Source organism: Cutaneotrichosporon oleaginosum, assembly GCF_008065305.1.
Source record: "Cutaneotrichosporon oleaginosum strain ATCC 20508 chromosome Unknown ATCC20508_contig01, whole genome shotgun sequence".
NCBI lineage: Eukaryota > Fungi > Basidiomycota > Tremellomycetes > Trichosporonales > Trichosporonaceae > Cutaneotrichosporon > Cutaneotrichosporon oleaginosum.
The window spans coordinates 1,734,092-1,754,118 of NW_027072170.1; the positions used below are offsets into that span (position 1 = coordinate 1,734,092).

The 20,027-nt window shown below is 61.1% G+C and overlaps 7 protein-coding genes across 7 annotated transcripts; 5 read left to right on the plus strand and 2 right to left on the minus strand.

Moving 5' to 3' along the window:
- Positions 1 to 821: 821 nt before the first annotated feature.
- On the plus strand, positions 822 to 3,145 carry COLE_00707 (uncharacterized protein; the record flags this gene model as incomplete). The annotated part of the gene is made up of 3 exons (XM_018420673.2): positions 822 to 1,012; positions 1,046 to 2,639; positions 2,678 to 3,145. The coding sequence occupies 3 exons, from the start codon at positions 822 to 824 to the stop codon at positions 3,143 to 3,145; spliced, it is 2,253 nt and encodes a 750-aa protein (XP_018282023.1).
- Positions 3,146 to 3,557: 412 nt separating this feature from the next.
- On the minus strand, positions 3,558 to 4,129 carry COLE_00708 (40S ribosomal protein uS15; the record flags this gene model as incomplete). The annotated part of the gene is made up of 3 exons (XM_018421145.2): positions 3,558 to 3,968; positions 4,039 to 4,060; positions 4,107 to 4,129. 3 exons carry the CDS (start codon positions 4,127 to 4,129, stop codon positions 3,558 to 3,560), a joined length of 456 nt encoding a protein of 151 aa, XP_018282022.1.
- A 582-nt stretch (positions 4,130 to 4,711) lies between these two features.
- COLE_00709 (40S ribosomal protein eS6) lies at positions 4,712 to 5,629 on the plus strand (the record flags this gene model as incomplete). Its single annotated transcript, XM_018422048.2, has 3 exons — positions 4,712 to 4,733; positions 4,810 to 4,854; positions 5,073 to 5,629. The coding sequence occupies 3 exons, from the start codon at positions 4,712 to 4,714 to the stop codon at positions 5,627 to 5,629; spliced, it is 624 nt and encodes a 207-aa protein (XP_018282021.2).
- Positions 5,630 to 6,369: 740 nt separating this feature from the next.
- COLE_00710 (uncharacterized protein) lies at positions 6,370 to 7,389 on the plus strand (the record flags this gene model as incomplete). Its single annotated transcript, XM_018420672.2, has 3 exons — positions 6,370 to 6,550; positions 6,600 to 6,702; positions 6,747 to 7,389. 3 exons carry the CDS (start codon positions 6,370 to 6,372, stop codon positions 7,387 to 7,389), a joined length of 927 nt encoding a protein of 308 aa, XP_018282020.1.
- A 372-nt stretch (positions 7,390 to 7,761) lies between these two features.
- Positions 7,762 to 10,355, plus strand: COLE_00711 (uncharacterized protein; the record flags this gene model as incomplete). The annotated part of the gene is made up of 8 exons (XM_018426357.2): positions 7,762 to 8,002; positions 8,065 to 8,207; positions 8,243 to 8,485; positions 8,519 to 8,666; positions 8,700 to 8,782; positions 8,818 to 8,973; positions 9,009 to 9,401; positions 9,438 to 10,355. 8 exons carry the CDS (start codon positions 7,762 to 7,764, stop codon positions 10,353 to 10,355), a joined length of 2,325 nt encoding a protein of 774 aa, XP_018282019.1.
- An 89-nt stretch (positions 10,356 to 10,444) lies between these two features.
- On the minus strand, positions 10,445 to 12,514 carry COLE_00712 (uncharacterized protein; the record flags this gene model as incomplete). Its single annotated transcript, XM_018422047.2, has 3 exons — positions 10,445 to 10,953; positions 11,027 to 12,423; positions 12,456 to 12,514. The coding sequence occupies 3 exons, from the start codon at positions 12,512 to 12,514 to the stop codon at positions 10,445 to 10,447; spliced, it is 1,965 nt and encodes a 654-aa protein (XP_018282018.1).
- A 1,031-nt stretch (positions 12,515 to 13,545) lies between these two features.
- Positions 13,546 to 16,630, plus strand: COLE_00713 (uncharacterized protein; the record flags this gene model as incomplete). Its single annotated transcript, XM_065626092.1, has 6 exons — positions 13,546 to 13,589; positions 13,665 to 13,814; positions 13,854 to 13,957; positions 14,127 to 16,220; positions 16,343 to 16,409; positions 16,480 to 16,630. The coding sequence occupies 6 exons, from the start codon at positions 13,546 to 13,548 to the stop codon at positions 16,628 to 16,630; spliced, it is 2,610 nt and encodes an 869-aa protein (XP_065482586.1).
- Between the last annotated feature and the right edge of the window lie 3,397 nt (positions 16,631 to 20,027).

A 20,027-nucleotide genomic window follows, 5' to 3' on the forward strand; every position in this document is an offset into this window, starting at 1 on the left:
CATCTTGTGGCCGCCACGGAGCGTAAGCATACTCACATTCGCTATTCCATCCAACAACGTGCCAGTTGCGCGCGCCGCTGGCCCGTCGCCTAGCGCATCCGCAAATGTGTCGATCTCGTCTTCCAGTGAGGGGCGACCGACCGTCCGGTCCTCGCGCGAGAGAAGAGGTGCCTGGTCGTGGTCTTCTTCCTCGTCCGAGTGATGGATGTGATCGTCTGGGGCTTTGAACACTGCCATAAGCATGTGCGGTAAGTGGACGGAAGAACATGTTGCGAACGAAGTCAACCACGCCGTTCTGTGGTCTTGGTTACTCACACACATCGCCACTCCTTCGCATGTCCGGGTCGCTCGGGCCGGCCTCAAGATCAAGAGACCGCGACGCGTCGCGAAATCCGCCACGCGATGTCGGTCGCGAGAGGCGCGATGAAGGCCGTGATGTCGGTCGTGATGATGGCCTGGATGAGGGGCGCGAGGCTGCGCGCGAGCCGGCCGCGCTGGAGAGTAAGGGGTATGCGTCTGCCTCTGGCATGGATGATGGAGTTGTAGTGAATTGCAGTGCACGGCGTGGAGACGTAGAGGGGGAGCCAGCAAGTCTGGAGACCCCATATTTGTCGCGTGGCCGGGAGTGGTGAATGAGGGACGGAGGACGCGGGACGATCAACGCGATTCAAGGCGCACTCTTGTCCTCGTCGTCTCCCGCTCTTCATTACTCTTCGCTCTTCTCATCTCTTCACATCCCATCCCATCCCTCCCATCCCCATCTTACCACCCTACACTAGTGGACGGCGCGCCACCCTTCGCCCCATCCCCACCCATCACTCATGTCCGCACCACCACCAACGCTGCCTGTGCCTGAGGGCGCCGCGTCCGATGATTTCGAGGCCGACGCCGGTGTCGAGGACGGCCCGCCCAAAGAGGAGGCGGTCCACTTCTGTCTGCTTGCCGAGTTCGACATTGACGCCGGCGCGACACTAGCCCATCAATACCCTTACCCGACTGGCACTGAGGAGCAGTAAGCTTGTCTTGTGTTTCAAGCTGATATAAGCCGCCTTGCCGAGCTCATGCTGCCCGACGGCGCGCACCTGCGCGGCGAGGACTGGACCGTGTTTTATCTCGGCCAGACGGAAAGCATGTCCGTGTCCCCAATGCTGAGCCACGAGGATAAGGCTAGAATGAGCAAGCGGATGAGCATGCTGCCGCCCAGCGAGCGGCCGCGGCGCGGCACTCCTGGGGGCGGCCTGCTGTACGTTCTCAACTGTGTGCGAATGAAGGAGGACAAGAGCGTGCGCCGCGGCGCCATGGTCAAGGCTATGGCTATCGCTACGCCTCACCCTCACATCGGCATATACAAGCCGCTCCTCCTGCTCGCCCTCGACGAGTATTTCAACAACCCAAGCCCGGAGGTGCTCGCCAAGCTCTACGACTCAGCCAACAACATCTCGGTTGTCGGCATGCCAAAGCTTAACCGCCACGAGCAGATTCTGCTGCGCCAGAGTGACCGCAAGGACATGTTCGAGGCCCGGTTCGGGCAGCACGCTCCTCAGACGGCGGCTGACGACGACACCGCCGATGTCTCGTCCATCGCCGAGGCGAGCACGCGCGCGCCGAGCATCTCCTCGAGCCGGCCACCCGTCACGCGCAAGGACAGCTCGTCCAGTTCGCAGGTGTACATGTCGTACAACGACATGCCAAAGCGACACGGCGTGCCTCGCGACACGCACTTTTTCGAGACCGAGGCCAAGTTCAAGAAGATAACGGTGCCTATCCGCATCCCGATGACTGTCTTTGACGAGGACGTGGGCGACTACTCGATCATTGAGCTTGTGCAGACATTCTCGCAGAACGTGCAGCCGTTCCCGCCGCCATTCCACCCAGCACTACACACCAACGGCGCATACACACACCCAGTCTTCCTCATCTTCAACGCGATGCTTGCGCACAAGCGCATCATTTTCCTCGGACACGGGCGTCCCGCAAACCAGGTCGCGCGCATGGTGCTTGCGGCATGCGCGATGGTGTCAGGTTGTGGGCAAGTGCTGCGCGGCTTCACCGAAACGGCGTTCCCGTACGCCAACCTGGCCTCGCTCGACGTTCTGGAAGAGTTCGACGGCTACGTGGCTGGTGTGTGCAACCCGCGCTTCGAGGAGCTCCCCTCGACCTGGGACGTGCTGTGTAACCTCGAGACAGGGCGCGTGACCGTCAGCAAGGAGCTGCAGATGCCCGGCACAGTCCAGGGCACCAAGAGCGACCTGACAAGCGACCGCAGCGTGAACACGGGCGGCAAGGACGAGGACTCTGCCATGGCCGGCGGCAAGGCACACAGCGTGTCCAAGACCGACTGCTTGGACAACCAGTTCGTCGAGGAGATACTCACCGCGTCGAGCGCGCACTACGGCGAGGGCCACATCCGCGTGCGCTGGACCGACTACATCTCCCGCTTTGTGCGTCTGGTTGCGTACCAGGAGCAGCTGCATCTCGGCTCTACCCGCTTGGGGTGGCAGTACCAGCCGTTCCGTGATGGTCACCTCGGCAGCGGCATTGTTTTCATCGATGACGACCTGCGCCAGCGCGAGATGCGCGGCAACGCGCACCGCATCGACGCCTGGCGCAAGACTAAGAGCTACCGCTTGGCGCAGAAGGTGTGTCCGGCGAAGCGGAGAGGCCGAGCTAACAACAGGATTGGGTACGCGAGCAGGAGAACGCGGCCATCCGCGGCTTCGACGCGCTGCACAACGTCAAGCGCTTGCGCATGACGCGCAGCATGTCCAACAAGGAAGCCGAGCTGATCTACTCGACCATGGTGCGGCAAGTGCGCACATACGACCAAGTCGTCGAGCTCCTCACCTACCTCCCGATGCACTTCGGCGGGCTGATCCCCGTCGCGAACGGGCTCATCCACCCGCTCGCAAGCGTCCGCAATGACTGTCTCGACTTGCTGTGCACCATCAATCAGTACACTGTGGGGCGGCATGCGTTGCTTACGCTAAACTACTTCTTGCGCAAGACGTTCGTCGAGCTACTCGAGCGGCGCGAGGCGACACGCGCGCTCCAGCGCCGCTTTGATGAGCCGGAGAAGACGCCGGCAACGGCCAGAGCTGGCGAGCTCGCCGCGCAGCAGGCCCAGCCCGCCGCGCTCAAGGCTTAATGCCCCATATCTCCTCCTTTTTTGGTCGGACGGAACTTTACGCTATCATACACAATAATCTAGACATGTATCAGTGGTTCTTGGGACCTAAGATGTGCGGGTGTGCAGGCCGGTGCAGCACCAGCGCAGAGTCTACGAAGGGCGCCTCCACAACAATCCAAATCTTCACTCAAAGATGCACAACTCGGGCAGAAGCAACAGCAGCACAATGCCTTATACACACATGCATTCACTACATAGGTCAGTAGTTAGTGCGTGATGCATCACCACGGTTCAGTACTAAGTATCACTATCACTCGCTACCACTAGAGGGCAGAGCCCGCGCTAGGTCCAGCCGAAGCCAGATGATGAAGGTTCATCCCTGCGCATGATACAAGTGCATCGGATGCACACCCTAAATCCGGAGAGACGCTTAGGCGACGAGGGTCGAAGCGGTGGCGGCCTCGTACTTGAAGGTAGGAGGGAGAGCCTGCTTCTTGATGTAGTAGCGGGCAAGACGGTGGATGCGCGACTCGATGAGAATCATGCGGAACTTGGCGTCCTTGTCGGCACGGTTGCGCTCGAGGTGCTTGCGGACCGAGACGGCCTTCTTGACGAGGTGGTAAAGGTCCTCGGGGATCGAGGGGGCGAGGCCGTTGGTCTTCAGGATGCGGAGCACCTTGTTGCCGGTGACCGACTTGACCTGGGGGATGCCGTGCGAGTCACGGAGGACAACGCCGATCTGCGAGGGCGAAAGGCCGCGACGCGCGAGCTTGAAGATCTGGTCCTGGACCTCCTCGGGGGTGGCCTTCGACCAGGACGGCTGCGAGCGGCGGTAGGGGAGCTGGGGTCAGTAGGAATTCTCGACGCGTCCAAGCTCATTTCGAGCTCCGGGGACGAGAGGTTGTACGCACAGCCGAAGCGGAGATACCCTTGCTACGCTGTCAGCGGTGTCCTTGTCGTTGCGCGCGCGTAGACTCACCCCTTGGAGTGAAGACGGCCCATTTTTGTTGTGTGGTTGATGGATGCAGAAGACGGCCTCGGCAAGCATCAAGGTGACGAGCAGCGGCAGCCACAGCCAGGCAGCCAAGGCACGTGTCAAATTCTTAACGCCGACCACGATTTTTGGCGGAGGCAAAATGCATCAAAATTCAGGGTCCAAATCCGGCCCTCCGGTGGGAGGTGAATGGTGTTGGCTGCCTCGTCGTCGCCCTCATCCTTCAACCAAAAGTCTAGCTTCTGCTCGCCACTAGCAGCGCTCGACACCTCAACCGACCATGAAGGCGAGTATCGCGGCCGCGCGCGACGCCGACGACACGAATTGGCGGGGGAACGGAGGCATGTGCGGGGCGGGGCGGCGTAGTGTTCAAATTCTACGCCGCCTCGGCGTTGTTGTGCGCATGACAGCGCATGGCAGCGCACGGCCCCGCTAGCCCATCCCCTATCGTCGGTTGCGTTGCGCGCGGAGATGGAGAATGTGGGAGCACCGCTGACCGGCAGCTCAACATCGCCAACCCCGCTACTGGGGCCCAGAAGCTCGTCGACATCGAGGACGAGCGCAAGGTCCGCATCTTCTACGACAAGCAGATGTCGCAGGAGGTAGCTGTTGGTGCGTTGCGCGCGGTGCGCGGGAGGGAGCCGTAGCTCTTGTCCCCGTTGAAGATGGACTTTCGCTGACTTTGCAGACTCGCTCGGTGACGAGTGGAAGGGCTACGTTTTCCGCATCACTGGTGCGTTTTCGACTCGCGTGAGATGGCCAAAGACGCGCGCAACGAGAAACGGAGAGGCGTTCTTGGGGAGATACACACCTGATCGGGCAACCAGAGTGTTGGGTAGACGGGGAGAAATATTGAAGGAGGGCGGCCTCGGGGAGAGAGAGGGTTGATTGCGCGCGTCTTTGGCCATTCCTCTTGCCCATCAATCTCGCCATGAAATTCGCTAACCGCAGGCGGCAACGACAAGCAGGGTTTCCCCATGAAGCAGGGTGTCCTCCTTAACCACCGTACCCGCCTCCTCCTCTCGGCCGGCCACTCGTGCTACCGCCCCCGCCGCACCGGCGAGCGCAAGCGCAAGTCCGTCCGTGGCTGCATTGTCGGCTCGGACATCCAGGTCCTCTCGGTCGTCATTGTCAAGCAGGGCGAGCAGGAGATCCCCGGCCTCACCGACGTCGTTCTCCCCAAGCGCCTTGCCCCCAAGCGCGCGACCAAGATCCGCCGCTTCTTCAACCTCTCCAAGGAGGACGACGTGCGCCAGTACGTTGTTCGCCGTGAGGTGACCACCAAGTCGGGCAAGACCTACACCAAGGCGCCCAAGATCCAGCGCCTCGTCACCCCCCAGCGCCTCCAGCGCAAGCGTCACCTCCGTTCGCTCAAGAAGCGCCGCTCGGAGGCCCAGAAGGAGCAGAAGGCCGAGTACGAGGTCGCTGTTGCCAAGTACGTCGCCGAGAAGAAGGCGCACCAACAGGCCGTCAAGGCCGCCCACAAGGCCGCCACCAAGACTGCCTAAACGGACCACGCAGTGTGCGGGTATCTGTAGGTTTAGTGCATTCTGGTTGGTCTCTTCATGCGATGTATAGCATGGCTCGATCCGACGTGAGGCGTGTGTGTGCAACGAGTGGGCGTGTGTGTACAGCGAATGGGCGGATGTGTGCAGAAGAGGTGGGACGAGGTGTGCAGGTGTCTCTGCGACGCGGCTCAGTGCAGATCTTGAGTATCTGTTAGTTTTCTGTCGGTCGCGAGTACCATATTGAGCCGTACGAGCTGCGATGGATCGGCCGTCGCCCGTCGCACACAAAATCAGGAGAGGCTGGGGTAGTTTGGGATATATCACTCGTCCTCGGCGATCGACAATGCGCTTCGTCGACATGCAGAAGTTGCAGCGTGCTTCGTGAACTCGTCAAGCTGACATATGCTGCTTGGCCCTCTGGATCCGTACTTGGACAAAGCGCAGGGAACATGTGCCACTACCGGGCGGGACCAAATTGGTGCCGGTTGCCACGCGACGCCCCTTACTGTGGGTGGCGTTTGCTGACTTGATTGGATGTAAACAACTCGAGCGCCACCTCCACTTCGACCACTTCACCCTGCCCCATCACCATCCATCCACTCGTCCAGTGCGCCTATAGCCCCTCCGTCGCCCTCACGCCTTTCTCTCATCCCACTGTCTCTTCTCGGCTCTCGGATTGCTCCGGATCTCCATCTCTCCTCCGCTCTGGTCGTTTCAGTTTCAGCGCTACTCTCCCAGCCATGGACGCTATCCTCGAACTTATCCCCCCCAAGGTCGCTGCCTACATTCCGGGCCTTGACACGTCGGCATACGTCTATGCCGCCGGCGCCGACCTCATCAACCTCAACAAGCGCAGCCTCTGGATTTCCGCCGCCTCTATCGTCTTCAACCCCCTCTACTGGAACATTCTCGCGCGTAATGGTGAGGCTGCTCACTGGCTCTTATCATTGCCTCAGCTGCTGATCGTCAGAATACCGCAAAGGAACGCTGCAGAAGATCTTTGGCGGCTCGCTCGGCGCCACCTACTTCTTCTTCGTGACCATCTTCTCCCTCGGCATCCTCCGCGACTACCTGTGAGTCCTGCGTCGTGGCCGCGAGAACGTTCCGCTGACAGTAGTTACGAGCGCGCACTCTCCGAGCAGCCCCACTGGGCGCCCCTAGCTCATCCGGGGTTCAAGGCGCTCGCTGTTGCCCTCTTTGGTGCCGGTCAGCTCTTCGTCGTCACGTCGATCTACGCCCTCGGTCTCACCGGCACCTACCTCGGCGACTACTGCGGCATCCTCATGTCGCACCGCGTCACCAGCTTCCCCTTCAACGTCCTCGAGGACCCAATGTACGTCGGGTCCACCCTCGCCTTCCTCGGCACTGCCATTTGGTGCGAGAGCGCTGCGGGTCTGGCTCTGACCGCGCTCGTGTGGGTCGTCTACTCGATCGCCCTGAAGTACGAGGGCCCCTTCACCGGCATGATCTACGAGAAGGCTGCCGAGGCTAAGGCCAAGCGCGCCGCTGAGGCCGGCGTTCCCGTCCCAGCCCCGGCGCCGTCCACCCCGCCCCGCAAGTCGGAGCGCCTCGCCGAGGCCGCCGCCACCACCACTTCGGCTACCGCTGCCCCCACCGCGACCGGAAACGGTGCGGCGACGCCCCGCCGCCGCGCGGCCGGCCGCAAGTCAGCCATCGCCAATGAAACCCTCTCCGCCAGCCCCATGCGCGTCACCCGCAGCCGGTCCAAGGCCCGCTCTGACGCCGAGGGGAGCGAGTAAGCCTCTCGCGAAGAGCAAAACGTCCAAGCTGGAGAGCCATGCCTCAACGGCACTCAAAAACACGCGCTAGTCACTAGATCGCTGGCTATCCGATACCCACGACTTTGGACCATACCCAACGTCGTAATTACTACCCTTGTCCTCATACCGCGGCGCCGCCGCTGCCTGTGCGATGGGCGCATTCATCTGTGCTGTAGCATCTCTATGTATCTGCGTACGGGCGAGCGCGTGTCACTGACACGCGCGACACGAGCGGTCATGAGGCCGAAAAGGAAGACGTGGCAAGGGAAGTTGACATCATCCAATTTGGAGTGGAGGTTCGCCACTCGAACTGTGCTTTACCCACTTCCGCACAATCATGAGCAGCCAACCATGAACAACGGCGCGCGTATCAAGCGCCTAAGCAGGCCAGCAGCAACACGTCTGCGGTCGTCTCTCGTCATCCCCTCGCTTCCGCAGATCCTAACAGAGCTCGCGCATAACGCTCTCGACGCCGGCGCGACCAGCATTGAATGCTGGGTCAGACTTGTCCCCGGCGACGAGAGCGTGCGCCTGGAGGACGACGGGCATGGAATTACGCTTGAGAACCTCGGTTTTATCGGAGAGCAATACAGTCAGTCGAGCCATCTCTCCGCTTCGCCGATCTTGCTCTCACCTTCCTCCGGCTGACTCCAGTAACTAGCAAGGAGGCGGAGGGGTGGTCTGGCAACGGCACGTACGGGTACCGCGGAGAGGCTTTGGCATCTATCTCAGCGCTGTCGTTGATGGAGATCACATCGCGTGCGCCGGGGGCCGAGACGCACTCGAAGATCATCCGCGTGGGTCTACCCTTCGGAGGCGTAGCTCATGGCAGAACGGCGAGACGATATACCTCGGCAAGGCGCGGCATGAGCTGGGCCGCGCGAGAGGCACCACAGTCTCCGTCCGCGACCTCTTTAACGCGATTCCCGTGCGGCGCGCATCCCTAGCCTCAACCCCCTCGATCAGCGCGTGCAAGCAGGCGATGGAGGCACTCGTCCTCGTCGCGCCCAAGATCCGCTGGGTGCTGTGGGAGGACAGGCTCGGCGGCATGCGCAAAATCCTGCACTGGGCTGGTGTAAGCACTTCCAGGCGGCGGAGCTGACGGAAGGGTAAGAACAGCCTCGAGGCGTTCCGCGGGCTATATGGGCATGCAGGGGTCGAGCGCGTGCAGAAGATCCGTGTATCGTCGGGGGACCGGCGCATGGACGGCTTCATCAGCCTCGAAGGCGCATTCACCAAGTCGCACCAGCATCTCTGTGAGTGTCCATATTTCGCGAGATCTGACATAGACATCAATGGCTACGCGATCCCCGGTTCGGAACTGCACAAGCTTATCGAGCGGCGCTTTGCCTCCAGCAGCTTCTCGGCGTTGGTGGGTCTTCCGGCAATGGCATTTCTAACTGGCAGTCGAGCAACTTGACGGAAGAGAGCGTTGCGCCGACGCAGAAACGATCATCACCACGACGTCTCGAACGGTTTCCCATTTACGTGTTGAACATCACATTACCTTCCGCAGATGTCGACGCTGCTTACGACGCGCGTAAGTTGACGATCGGGTGCAAGGTAAGCCCTGCCTGTCTTCAACTGGCTGATGGCAGGAGCCGGGGAAGACGCGCGCATTTGTCATAGCTGTCATCGATGATTTTCTGCGTAAGAGCGGGTTTGGTGCGCCGAGGAGCGGGACCGACTCCCCTACGAGACAGAACTTGCCGATGCCAAGCCCCAGCAAGCCGTTTTCTCCACGCCCTTCCGGCCTCAGCTCGACCATCGTGCCCGACGAGGCAGAGCCGGAGACTGTTCCCAACCCTGCCAGACAGCTGTTCTTCAACAGCTATCGCCTCGGCAGTGAGGCGCCGAGTACATTAGCCGCCCCGTCTCCAGCCACCCCGTCTCCCATCGCCAGTGGGAACGGGGACAACGTGCCCCCTGCTGGCATCAGCGCGCCATCGCCGCCAGAACTAGAGCCATCCACCGTTGAGGAGTTGATCAAGGTACGCAATATCCCTCGTCTTCATCTGACATTTCAGCAAGCTTCGGATCAGGTCATCTCTCGCGTGCGCAAGTTTGACGAACGACAGGACGACGAACGGACCACATATGCACCCTCGTGGCTGCCGCCGGTGCGCTCAGACATGAAATTTACACATGCGTCGATCGCCTCCGCCATTGTCTTGCCCCAAGTGGACCGAAGGTTCATCCCCTGTGTCATGATGGCCGAGGACACGTCTGAGGAGAAGTCTGAAGCGCTGGTCGTGATCGACCAGCATGCGGCTGATGAGCGCGTCGCTGTAGAGCAAATCCTGGACGCTCTGAACGAAGGCTTTGCGCGTAACAACATGGCCATCACAGAGCTTGAGGATGGTGTCGTCCGGGTAGTCCTCTCTCGGCAGGAGGTGGCGACGCTGGAGCTACCTGGCGTCCGTGAGGTGCTCCGACGCTGGGGCATCGGCCTAGGCGACACAGCAGCGCAAGGAGAGTATACTCAAGTGAACGCTCTCTGTGTTCCCCAGCTTCTCGACCGCCTAGGACACAAGAATGCGACAGAACTCACGCGCCTACTGCGCCTGTACCTTCCCGAGCTCGCCGACAGCCTCCCGGAGATTCAAGTGCTCACCACGCTTCTGGACTGTGGCTCTCGCGACGGCTCACACGGCTGGGCGAGCGTCCAGCGCCGGATGCCGCTCGAGATGGCCGAGCTTGCCAACTCCAAAGCGTGCCGCGGTGCCATCATGTTCGGAGACCGCCTCCAAGGGGACCAGTGCGAGCGCCTTGTCGCGCAACTCGCCGTGACCCGCAACCCATGGATCTGTGCGCACGGCCGGCCTACCCTCGCTCCACTCGGCCTCATTCCTCAATATCGACCGCCTGCTCGCCGCGCAATCGACTGGGCAGCATGGAAGCACAAGCACACGGAGCCGCCACTCTCGGCCCTGCGCCCCAGTTGACCTCAGCTGTAGCCAATACATTTATCGATGTTGTAAATATGTACATGTACAACAGATACAAGTTGATACAAGACACTCTCCATGCTCATCTACCGTCTGCGCTTACTCTTCGCCTTCTTAGCGGTGGCCGGCGCAGTCGCCTTCGCCTTGCTCGCGGCTTTCTTAGGTGCCGCCTTCTTCTTGCTTCTAGCCTTAGACTTGGCCGGTCTCCGCGCCTTGCCTTTCCCCTTCCCGACGACCTCTTCCTCCTCCTCGACTTCCTCCTCGACCTCCTCCTCCCCCTCAACCTCCTCTTCGCCTTCACCCTCGGCCTCCTCGGTCTCCTCCACCTCAACCTCTATCGCCTCGCGCTCAACCCGCTTCCCCGCAACCCATCCACGCACACACGCCTCGCGCCACCCCGGGATGTCCTCCACGCCCTCAGCAGCGACGTCTCCCTCTCCGCCGCCCCACCACCCGCCCTCGGTCCACACGTAGCGGTTGTCCAGTATCGCCTGGAGGACCTGATAGCTCTCCGCGCTCGCGTACGGCACCATGCTCTCTGGGTGGCGGTAGCGCGCCGGCTGGCCCGTGAGAGGGTCGGTCGGCGGTTTGCGGTCTGACGTGAGCTCGCATCGTATCGCATGGCCGCCTCCTACGTCGACCGAGCGCGAGACCACGGATCCACTCACTGATAGGCCGATTTCGGGCCGGAATGACTCTGACGTCGGACCAGTCGACGTGGTCGCCCAGGATGAGGCGGAGCTCAGCGGGAAGGCCGCCGGGCACCTGCGAGAGGATGAGATAGTTCCGCTCGTAGGGCCCCGTGGGGGCGGCGTCGGCATCGGCGTCGGCGTCGCCGCCGGTGTTTGGAGCCGGGGCGAGAGATGTGGATGGCGTCATGGACTTGGTCAGCGGCACGGGGGGAACGACGGTTGGGATGGTCGCGGCTGGGGGCTGTGGCGCGGAGGGACGAGCGTCTGATGCCAAGCCGGTGGTGTGGGCAGGCTGTGTTGGCATCCCGGAGGGCGGCGCTGGAGGTTGCGATGGCCCTGCCGGTGCGGGCGCCTCCTCAGCGGCAGCTGATGCGGCTCCTTCGAGCGGAGGTGGCGGAGCAACCGACGACGGCGTATCTTCGGCGTTCGGAGCTGGTGCAGGTGCCCCAGAGGTATGAGATGTGGCGTCGCTCGGCTCGTCCACAGCCAGGTCAACGTCCATTTCCTTTTCTCCACTTGCTTCCTTTACGACGTCCTTCTCGCCAGCTGCCTCACCAGCTGCTGGTGTCACTGCCGGTGTTTCGGCAGGTGTTTCGTTTGCCGCTGGGGTCTCTGCTGGCGTCTCCCCCGGCGTATTTGCTGCTGTGTCCTCAACGACCTCGACGAGCTTGCCCACAGTGCGGGAAACGAACGTCCACCTTGGGCCGCGAACACGCTTTCGCCCCACACGTCGAAGTTCTCGCCTCTCCTCCTCGCGCCTGAGCCATTGCGTGAGCGCCTCCTTATTTCGCTCCTCTTCCTCGAGCGCAGCGGCAATGAGCTCAGCTTGACTCATAGGTCGTGCGCCGCGCACCTCGCCTGTCTCATGCTGCGCTTTGCGACCTTTCCTACTCGCAGCAAGGGCAACCCTCTCGGCCTTTTCCCTCTCGATGACCTCCTCCTCTGTGCGCAGGGTGGACGCGCGCAAGTTGGAGCGTCGCGCCTCGGAACGGTGCAGACGCTTCGCTTCTCGCCTCTGCTTGCGCAATTCCAGCACGAGCGTCGAGGGCGCCATCTTGCTCACGTCGATGCTTGGGTCTAGGGAGGCTAGCTCGGCGGCTGTAGGTTGAGGGCCGGAAGGCCCAGGCCCGTGGATCTTGACGAACGGGTTGAACACACCCTTGCCCTTCTTAGCTCTGCGCTCCTCGCGTCGCAATCGTGACTCCTCATCTTCATCGGAGGCAGATACCTCGTCATCCGTGTCCGCAAACTCGTCCAGAAACACGTCGCGAATGGGAGCTGGTTCCTGGAACTCGCCATCGTCCGCCTCCTCAGCGAACAGTTCGTCCTTCTCTTGGTCTTCCTGTTTGGCCTTCTCCAGGAGCTCGCGCATGCTACTATTAGCTGGGATGGGCAAGCAGCTCACCGATTACCCGCATTGCTTCGGCGCGATCGGCCCTGCGTGACCGTCGTGTACTCCTTCATGGTGTTTGATGTGATGTTGATTTGGTGGGTGCGAGTTGCAAGCGCGAAGTCATCGGCGTGGTCCGCTTCGGTGGAGTTACATCTAATCTCCGCGGGCCGACGGTGGAGGTTGATGTCAGGTGGGAACAAGAGGTCGACGCTCATTCGATTCCGCGAGGTGCCACAGCAAAAAACCCCGTTTTTTTCCATGTGCACGAATTTGCGCTCTATGCCAGCGGAGCTCAGCCACCGTACAGGCCCTGTCTCCCGGCCCCCACCCCTCCCCCCGCCGCTGCGTCTCGTTCTCGATCTGCTTATCCATCTCCCTCCAAACCTCGCACTTGGTAACAGCCTTTGCGTACCAAGTTTCCTTCTCTTGTCTACGGACTCCCCTCGTCTCTCTTTCCGCTTAACAAAACAAAAAACTCAAGATGGTGAGTTCCGGAGAGTGGCGCGAAAAATCTGCTCGTGGACGGCGCTGACAGCCCAGGTCAAGTAAGTCTTTGCCACCCTTGGAGGGTTTGAGTTGGATGGCAGCGAGCAAGCTCAAGATGGAGAGGGAAAGGGTTGATGCGGTGCCGGGAAGGGACATTGGGATGCGAGCGCGGCGTCATCGAGAACAGAAGTTGCGGTGGTGCGATTGCCGAGCAACCCTGCGATAGGTGACAAAGCGTCTCGGAGGCGCACAGGCGGCATCCTCTGCAACTCCAACAGTGCTCTGCAACATCTCCGAGTGCAAACGCCACTGCATACGCAGCGAGAGCGGCTCGGAGGGTTGCACAGCGAGTTGATGTGCTCGGATCCGGCGGTTTGCGCCACTCGGACCTCGCTGCCGAGACCCCCCGCCCAGGCTCCCGCTCGGCCCCATCTCCTCCATCTCACGTCGGCCCGGGAGCGTCGAACAAATGGAGCCATGCTCCGTTGGGGCGAGTGAACTTGCCCGTGGTTGGGCTTGAGATGTGAACCAGTCGAGGGCAGCGTGTCCGACATCCTCATATCCCAAACTCCCGAGATGCTCGAGTCCTACCTCCTTCTCTTCCTCCTTCTCCGCCATGGACACGTCAGCTAACGACAGCTTCACCATCGACGAGATCCGGTATGTTTGAACACTTTGCGCCTGTTCGCCTTGATGGCAATGGCGTACAGTGGGCCAGTCTTACTAACCATCTAGTGCCCTCATGGACAAGCCGACCAACATCCGTAACATGTCGGTCATTGCCCACGTCGACCACGGCAAGTCCACCCTTACCGACTCGCTCGTTTCCAAGGCCGGTATCATTGCCTCGTCCAAGGCCGGTGAGGTCCGTTTCACGGACACTCGGTGAGTTACATGGAGATCGAATTGCACCTAACGTATCAGTCAGGACGAGATCGACCGTGGTATCACCATCAAGTCGACTGCTATCTCGATGTACTTCCCCCTCCCCAAGGACGACCTCGAGGATGTTAAGCAGAAGACCGACGGTGAGTAAGCGTTCAGTTTGCCCCAAGGGGGTCCTCGGGCTACTCCGAACCGGAAATTTTAATTATCCCCCACACCACGTGTGCCACACTCATTATCATTCTTTGGCCTCGCGCCCCTTGCGCCCCTCTGCGCCCCACTCCCTTTCATTGCGGCTTGCTGACATGATAGGCGGCGAGTTCCTGGTCAACCTGATCGACTCGCCCGGTCACGTTGACTTCTCGTCTGAGGTTACTGCCGCTCTCCGTGTCACCGACGGTGCCCTTGTCGTTGTTGACTGCGTCGAGGGTGTCTGTGTCCAGACCGAGACTGTCCTTCGTCAGTCGCTCACCGAGCGTGTCAAGCCCGTCCTTGTCATCAACAAGGTCGACCGTGCGCTCCTTGAGCTCCAGGTTTCCAAGGAGGACCTTTACCAGTCCTTCTCGCGTACCGTCGAGTCGGTTAACGTCATCATCTCGACTTACGCCGACCCCGTCCTCGGCGACGTCCAGGTCTACCCCGACCAGGGCACCGTCGCCTTCGGCTCCGGTCTCCACGGCTGGGCCTTCTCGCTCCGCTCGTTCGCCGGCCGTTATGCCAAGAAGTTCGGTGTCGACAAGGCTAAGCTCATGCCCAAGCTCTGGGGCGACAACTACTTCAACCCCAAGACCAAGAAGTGGTCCAAGTCGGCCGACGCTGGCCTCGAGCGTGCTTTCAACATGTTCGTTCTTGACCCCATCTTCCGCATCTTCGACTCGATCATGAACTTCAAGAAGGACGAGATCCCCAAGCTCCTTGAGAAGCTCGAGATCAAGCTCTCGTCGGACGAGAAGGACCTCGAGGGCAAGCAGCTCCTCAAGGTCGTCATGAAGAAGTTCCTTCCCGCCGGCGACACCCTCCTTGAGATGATTGTCATCAACCTCCCCTCGCCCGTCACCGCCCAGCGCTACCGTGTCGAGACCCTCTACGAGGGCCCCATGGACGACGAGTCGGCCATTGCCATCCGTGACTGCGACCCCAAGGGCCCCCTCATGGTCTACATCTCCAAGATGGTTCCCACCTCGGACAAGGGCCGCTTCTACGCCTTCGGCCGTGTCTTCTCGGGCACTGTCTCTTCGGGCCCCAAGGTCCGCATCCAGGGCCCCAACTTCGTTCCCGGCAAGAAGGACGACTCGGTTATCAAGTCGATCCAGCGTACCGTCCTCATGATGGGCCGCTCCACCGAGTCGATCGAGGACTGCCCCGCCGGCAACATTATCGGTCTCGTCGGTATCGACCAGTTCCTCCTCAAGTCGGGTACCATCACCACTTCGGAGACTGCCCACAACATGCGTGTCATGAAGTTCTCCGTTTCCCCCGTCGTCCAGGTCGCCGTCGAGTGCAAGAACGCCGCCGACCTCCCCAAGCTTGTCGAGGGTCTTAAGCGTCTCTCCAAGTCTGACCCCTGTGTCAAGACCTGGATGGGTGAGACCGGTGAGATCATCGTCGCTGGTGCCGGTGAGCTCCACCTCGAGATCTGCCTCAACGACCTCGAGAACGACCACGCCGGTGTTCCCCTCCGCAAGTCGGACCCCGTCGTCGGCTACCGTGAGACCATCCAGGCCGAGTCGTCCATGACCGCCCTCTCCAAGTCGCAGAACAAGCACAACCGTCTTTGGGTCAAGGCCGAGCCTCTCGGTGAGGAGCTTACCAAGGACATTGAGGACGGCAAGGTTGCCCCCCGTGACGACCCCAAGATCCGTGCTCGTTACCTTGCCGACACCTACGGCTGGGACGTCACCGACGCCCGTAAGATCTGGGCCTTCGGCCCCGACACCACCGGCCCCAACATCTTCCTTGACGCCTCCAAGGGTGTTCAGTACATGAACGAGATCAAGGACTCGGTTGTCGCCGCGTTCCAGTGGGCCACCAAGGAGGGTGCCATCGCCGAGGAGCCCATGCGTGGATGCAAGTTCGCCATCATCGACTGCACGCTCCACACCGACGCTATCCACCGTGGTGGCGGTCAGATCATCCCCACCGCCCGCCGCGTCACCTACGCCGCTCAGCTCCTCTCGACCCCCGGTCTCCAGGAGCCCATGTTCCTCGTCGAGATCGCGTGCCCGGAGTCGGCTCAGGGTGGTGTCTACTCGGTTCTCAACGTTCGTCGTGGCCAGGTCTTCTCGGCCGAGCAGCGCCCCGGTACCCCCATGTACACCATGAAGGCGTACCTCCCCGTCGCCGAGTCCTTCGGCTTCAACGCCGACCTCCGTGCCGCTACCGGTGGCCAGGCCTTCCCCCAGGCTGGTGAGTTTTCCCTACGACACTTGCGGGCCGTTTAGTTCTCGTGCCATGCTTTCCAATCTACCATACCGTTTAGAACTTTGCTGACCCCAGTCTTCGACCACTGTTCGTTTATCTCGCTCGAGTTTGTGCTAATATCCAGGGTCCCTGCTCGGCGGCGACGCCTCGGAGAAGGGCTCGAAGGTCAACGAGGTGAGTTGTTCACAGCGAAAACGACTGCCCTGTACATGCTCCAGGGCTATAAGAAACTTTCTAACCGTAGCTTGCCGTCAAGATCCGTACCCGCAAGGGCCTCAAGCCGGACGTGCCCCTGCTCGAGACGTGAGTCGCTTATCGGCTGCAAGAGTACAAGCCCTCCACCCGGACGGTGTTGCACTGCGGCGGCTTTTCCCCCCCTCAATTGTACATGCTGACAGACAGTTACTACGACAAGCTCTAAGACGGACGTCCGTTGTGCGCGGCCGATGCGATTGGGATTGGTCTGTACGCGGTGTAGAAGCGTCCGGGACGCTCTCGGGAGGGTCTCGCAGATATTTAGATATCGCCATGATATCGTGGTTTCCAGTTCTTTTGTTGCTCTTGTGCTGTTTGCTTTGCCCCGCGCGTCGATTGCTTGCTGGCCTGGGCGTGTCGTGCTACGGCGTTTCGTGTTGAGTATTGCAGGTAGACGTGGTGCATTGAAATGACGGCCCTGCTCACTTCTCCCAAGGCGTGCGTCTGGCGCCGCCATACATGTCCTTGTATTCTAATGAGCTCCTTTCGTATGGGAGCCAATACCACTGCTCCTTGTTCCCTATGGCATCGGCTACATCTAGCGTCTACTCACACCTCGGCTCGCGTGGCATTCAACATGCGATCTTTGCAAGTTAGGTGACGAGCCACGCTGCGGCTCACCTCAGACAGACAGTCCGCGCGTCAAACCGCTAAGAATGTTCTTCACATAATGCGGAATACTGAACGTCTCCCGATGATTGCCTCCTCTGACTTACGTCCACTTCTGACTTATGACAAGGTGACGCAAGAGTGAAAGTGAACGCAGGTGCCTACCCTACGAGTACAAACGTCCCCCGTGCCTGCAACTTCATCCGCGAGTGCCTTCATGTCGCATACCTGTGCCTGTTACGCATTTGCGACAATGGACTTTCAGAGGACCAGAGCACCGAGACGTCATGCGTCGAACGCAGGCCTCCTCGCTCCGGCCTGCGATATAATCAGGCGATCAAGCGAGCCGAGTGTGCAAGATCGGCCCATGGCCGCCTCCTCTGGACGCTCGACGACGCCTAGTCTCCTGGCCCCGATCCTTCGCACCGCTGAGGCACGTCGATCTGATGAACTCGACGTCCGGCGCTAATTCGTCGTTGATCTCCGGGAAGCTTCTCCCGACATTGTGAGCGGGCACTGCGCGCTGGTATATCTGATCAGCTGCCAGGTTCCACATCTGATGTTCTCTCCCCACCAGCCATGCTAATCACCCTCCTCCTCGGCCTCCTCACCGGAGCCGCGGCACAGACGGCGACCTCGTCCGCCTTCAATGCGGAGGCCACCCGCCCCTCCTCAGTCCTCGGCAACACGAGCGCGACTATTGACACCGTTTTCCACCCGCCTGGCGCCGGCCCCGTCAAGGTGACGGGCATGCTGCAGAACGGCCTCGGTATTTTCCTGGGCATCCCATTCGCGCAGCCCCGTGAGTAGCACGCCGGCATGCTGACGCCAGCCGTTGGCGACCTGCGGTTCAAGCGCCCTGTGCCCGCGACCTATGGCGAGCATATCTCCGCGATTGAGCGCCCTCCGGCGTGCCTCCAGCCGCTCGGGACCGTCGCAGCCAATGTGAGCGGCATCAGCGAAGACTGCCTCTTCGTGAATGTCATCACGCCGGCAGCTGCTGTCGGCGAGGGATGCGAGCTCAAGGACCTGCCGGTGCTCGTGTGGATGTAAGTGGACAGCGCTTGTTGGCTGAGAGGGAGCTGCAGGGGCGAGGCGGAGCAGCGAGGGGGGGCGGGCGAGGCGGGGCAAGGGCCGGGGGGGTGGGGGGGGGCTGTGGCTGTGGGAGAGATCTGCAGCGCGGCTGTAGTGGGATGGCGAGGGCGTGGGGCGAGCCACGCACCGGCAGAGCTAACTGCAGCTATGGCGGAGGATACTATGGCGGCTCGGCCATTCTCTACACCAGCCCGTCGCTCTCGTCCCGTGCCCTCGAGAAGGTAAGTGCCGGCCGCGACCCGCTGACGGCAGGGCAAGCCCATCGTGCTCGTAACCTTTGGTTACCGCGTAGGCATCTTCGGCTTTGGGTAAGACGGTTCGCGGCGGCGCGTAGACAGACACGGGCGGGAGATGCGGGCCAACGACGCGCTCAACCTCGGCATGCGTGATCAGCTTTTAGCTCTGCAATGGGTGAAAGACAACATCGCGGGCTTTGGCGGCGACCCATCCAAGGTCACGATCTTTGGCGAGTCCGCCGGCGCCATGTCCGTCAGCACGCTCATGCTGAATGAGACCCAGGATCTGTTCCGCGCCGCGGTGCGTTCCAGCTCAGGTACAGGGCTGACGGGAGATCATGCAGTCCGGCACGGTCACGTCGCTGGGCGGGTTCGGCAATGAGACCATTTACCAAGAGCCGTACGACCGGCTGGTTGAGTTCGCTGGGTGCAACGGCACCGAGAGCTCGTTTGCGTGCCTCAAGGCTCTGTCCGGAGAAGACTTGCTCGCCGCGCAAGTCGAGATGACCGGCTCCGAGTTTGAGTACTCGTGGGGATACCCTTTCGGGCCGGCGATCGACGGCGACCTTATCCCCACCTCGCCGTACCACATGATCAAGAACGGCTCGTTCTCCAGGGTGCCCTTCATCACCGGGTGCAATAGCGACGAGTGAGGCTGGCCGGATCTGGCTAACCGCAGGGGCACAACGTTCATCTATGCCAGCCTGAGCCAGAACCTCACCGAGTGGCCGCTCTCGACCGCCATCGAGGTCATGTACCCGTATCCCCTCCCGCAGGAGTTCTACGACCGCATTGAGGAGTTCTACCCGCGTGACAGGACGGGATGGTGAGTTGGTGGGCGTGTGCAGGCTGACGCTAGCCCTTTCAGTTCCGGGACCAACTTGTTCAACAACTCTGTCTCGCCTGCGTGAGCCACAGGGCGTTGATGCTTGTTGGCACTGATGCCCAGGTGGAAGCAGGTCACGGCGGTATATACCGATCTGCTGATGCAGTCGCGCCGCCGCTGGCTGCCGCGCACGACCAATGAGCACAGCTTCGACAAGACCTGGTCGTACGAGTTCAAGGGGTACAGCCCGCCCGACCCGCCGTTCTGGGGAAGTGAGTAGCACGGCCTTACAGCTGCTTACGCAGGCTCGCACGAGGCTGAGAAGCCTTACGTCTTCGGCCGCGCGGTCGCCGAGCTCGGCTACAGTCCCGACCAAGTTGCGCTCGGCGAAGCAATGATGGATTATTGGTGCGTCAGGCCTCAGCAGGGCTGATGGCAGGATCAACTTTGTGTACTTCATGGACCCTAATGGCGACGAGGGGTCTGAGCTGGCGCATTGGCCGAAGCACGACTTCCCGGCAAACAAGAACTCACTTGAGATGAGTATCGGCAGCCTCGAGGTCATTCAGGACGATTTCCGCGAGGAAAGCATCGCCTTCATCAACGAGCCGCAGAATGCGTTCTTCATCCGCAAGCGCGGCCAGTGACAGAGAAACGGCGAGGCCAGCGACTCAGAGCTCCTCAGTAGACGTCTGTGCTACCTGATATGCGCTAGCGATGCTGCTGCCGAGCGATTCTGTTGTGAGCCGACGCAGAGACATGGACCGAGAA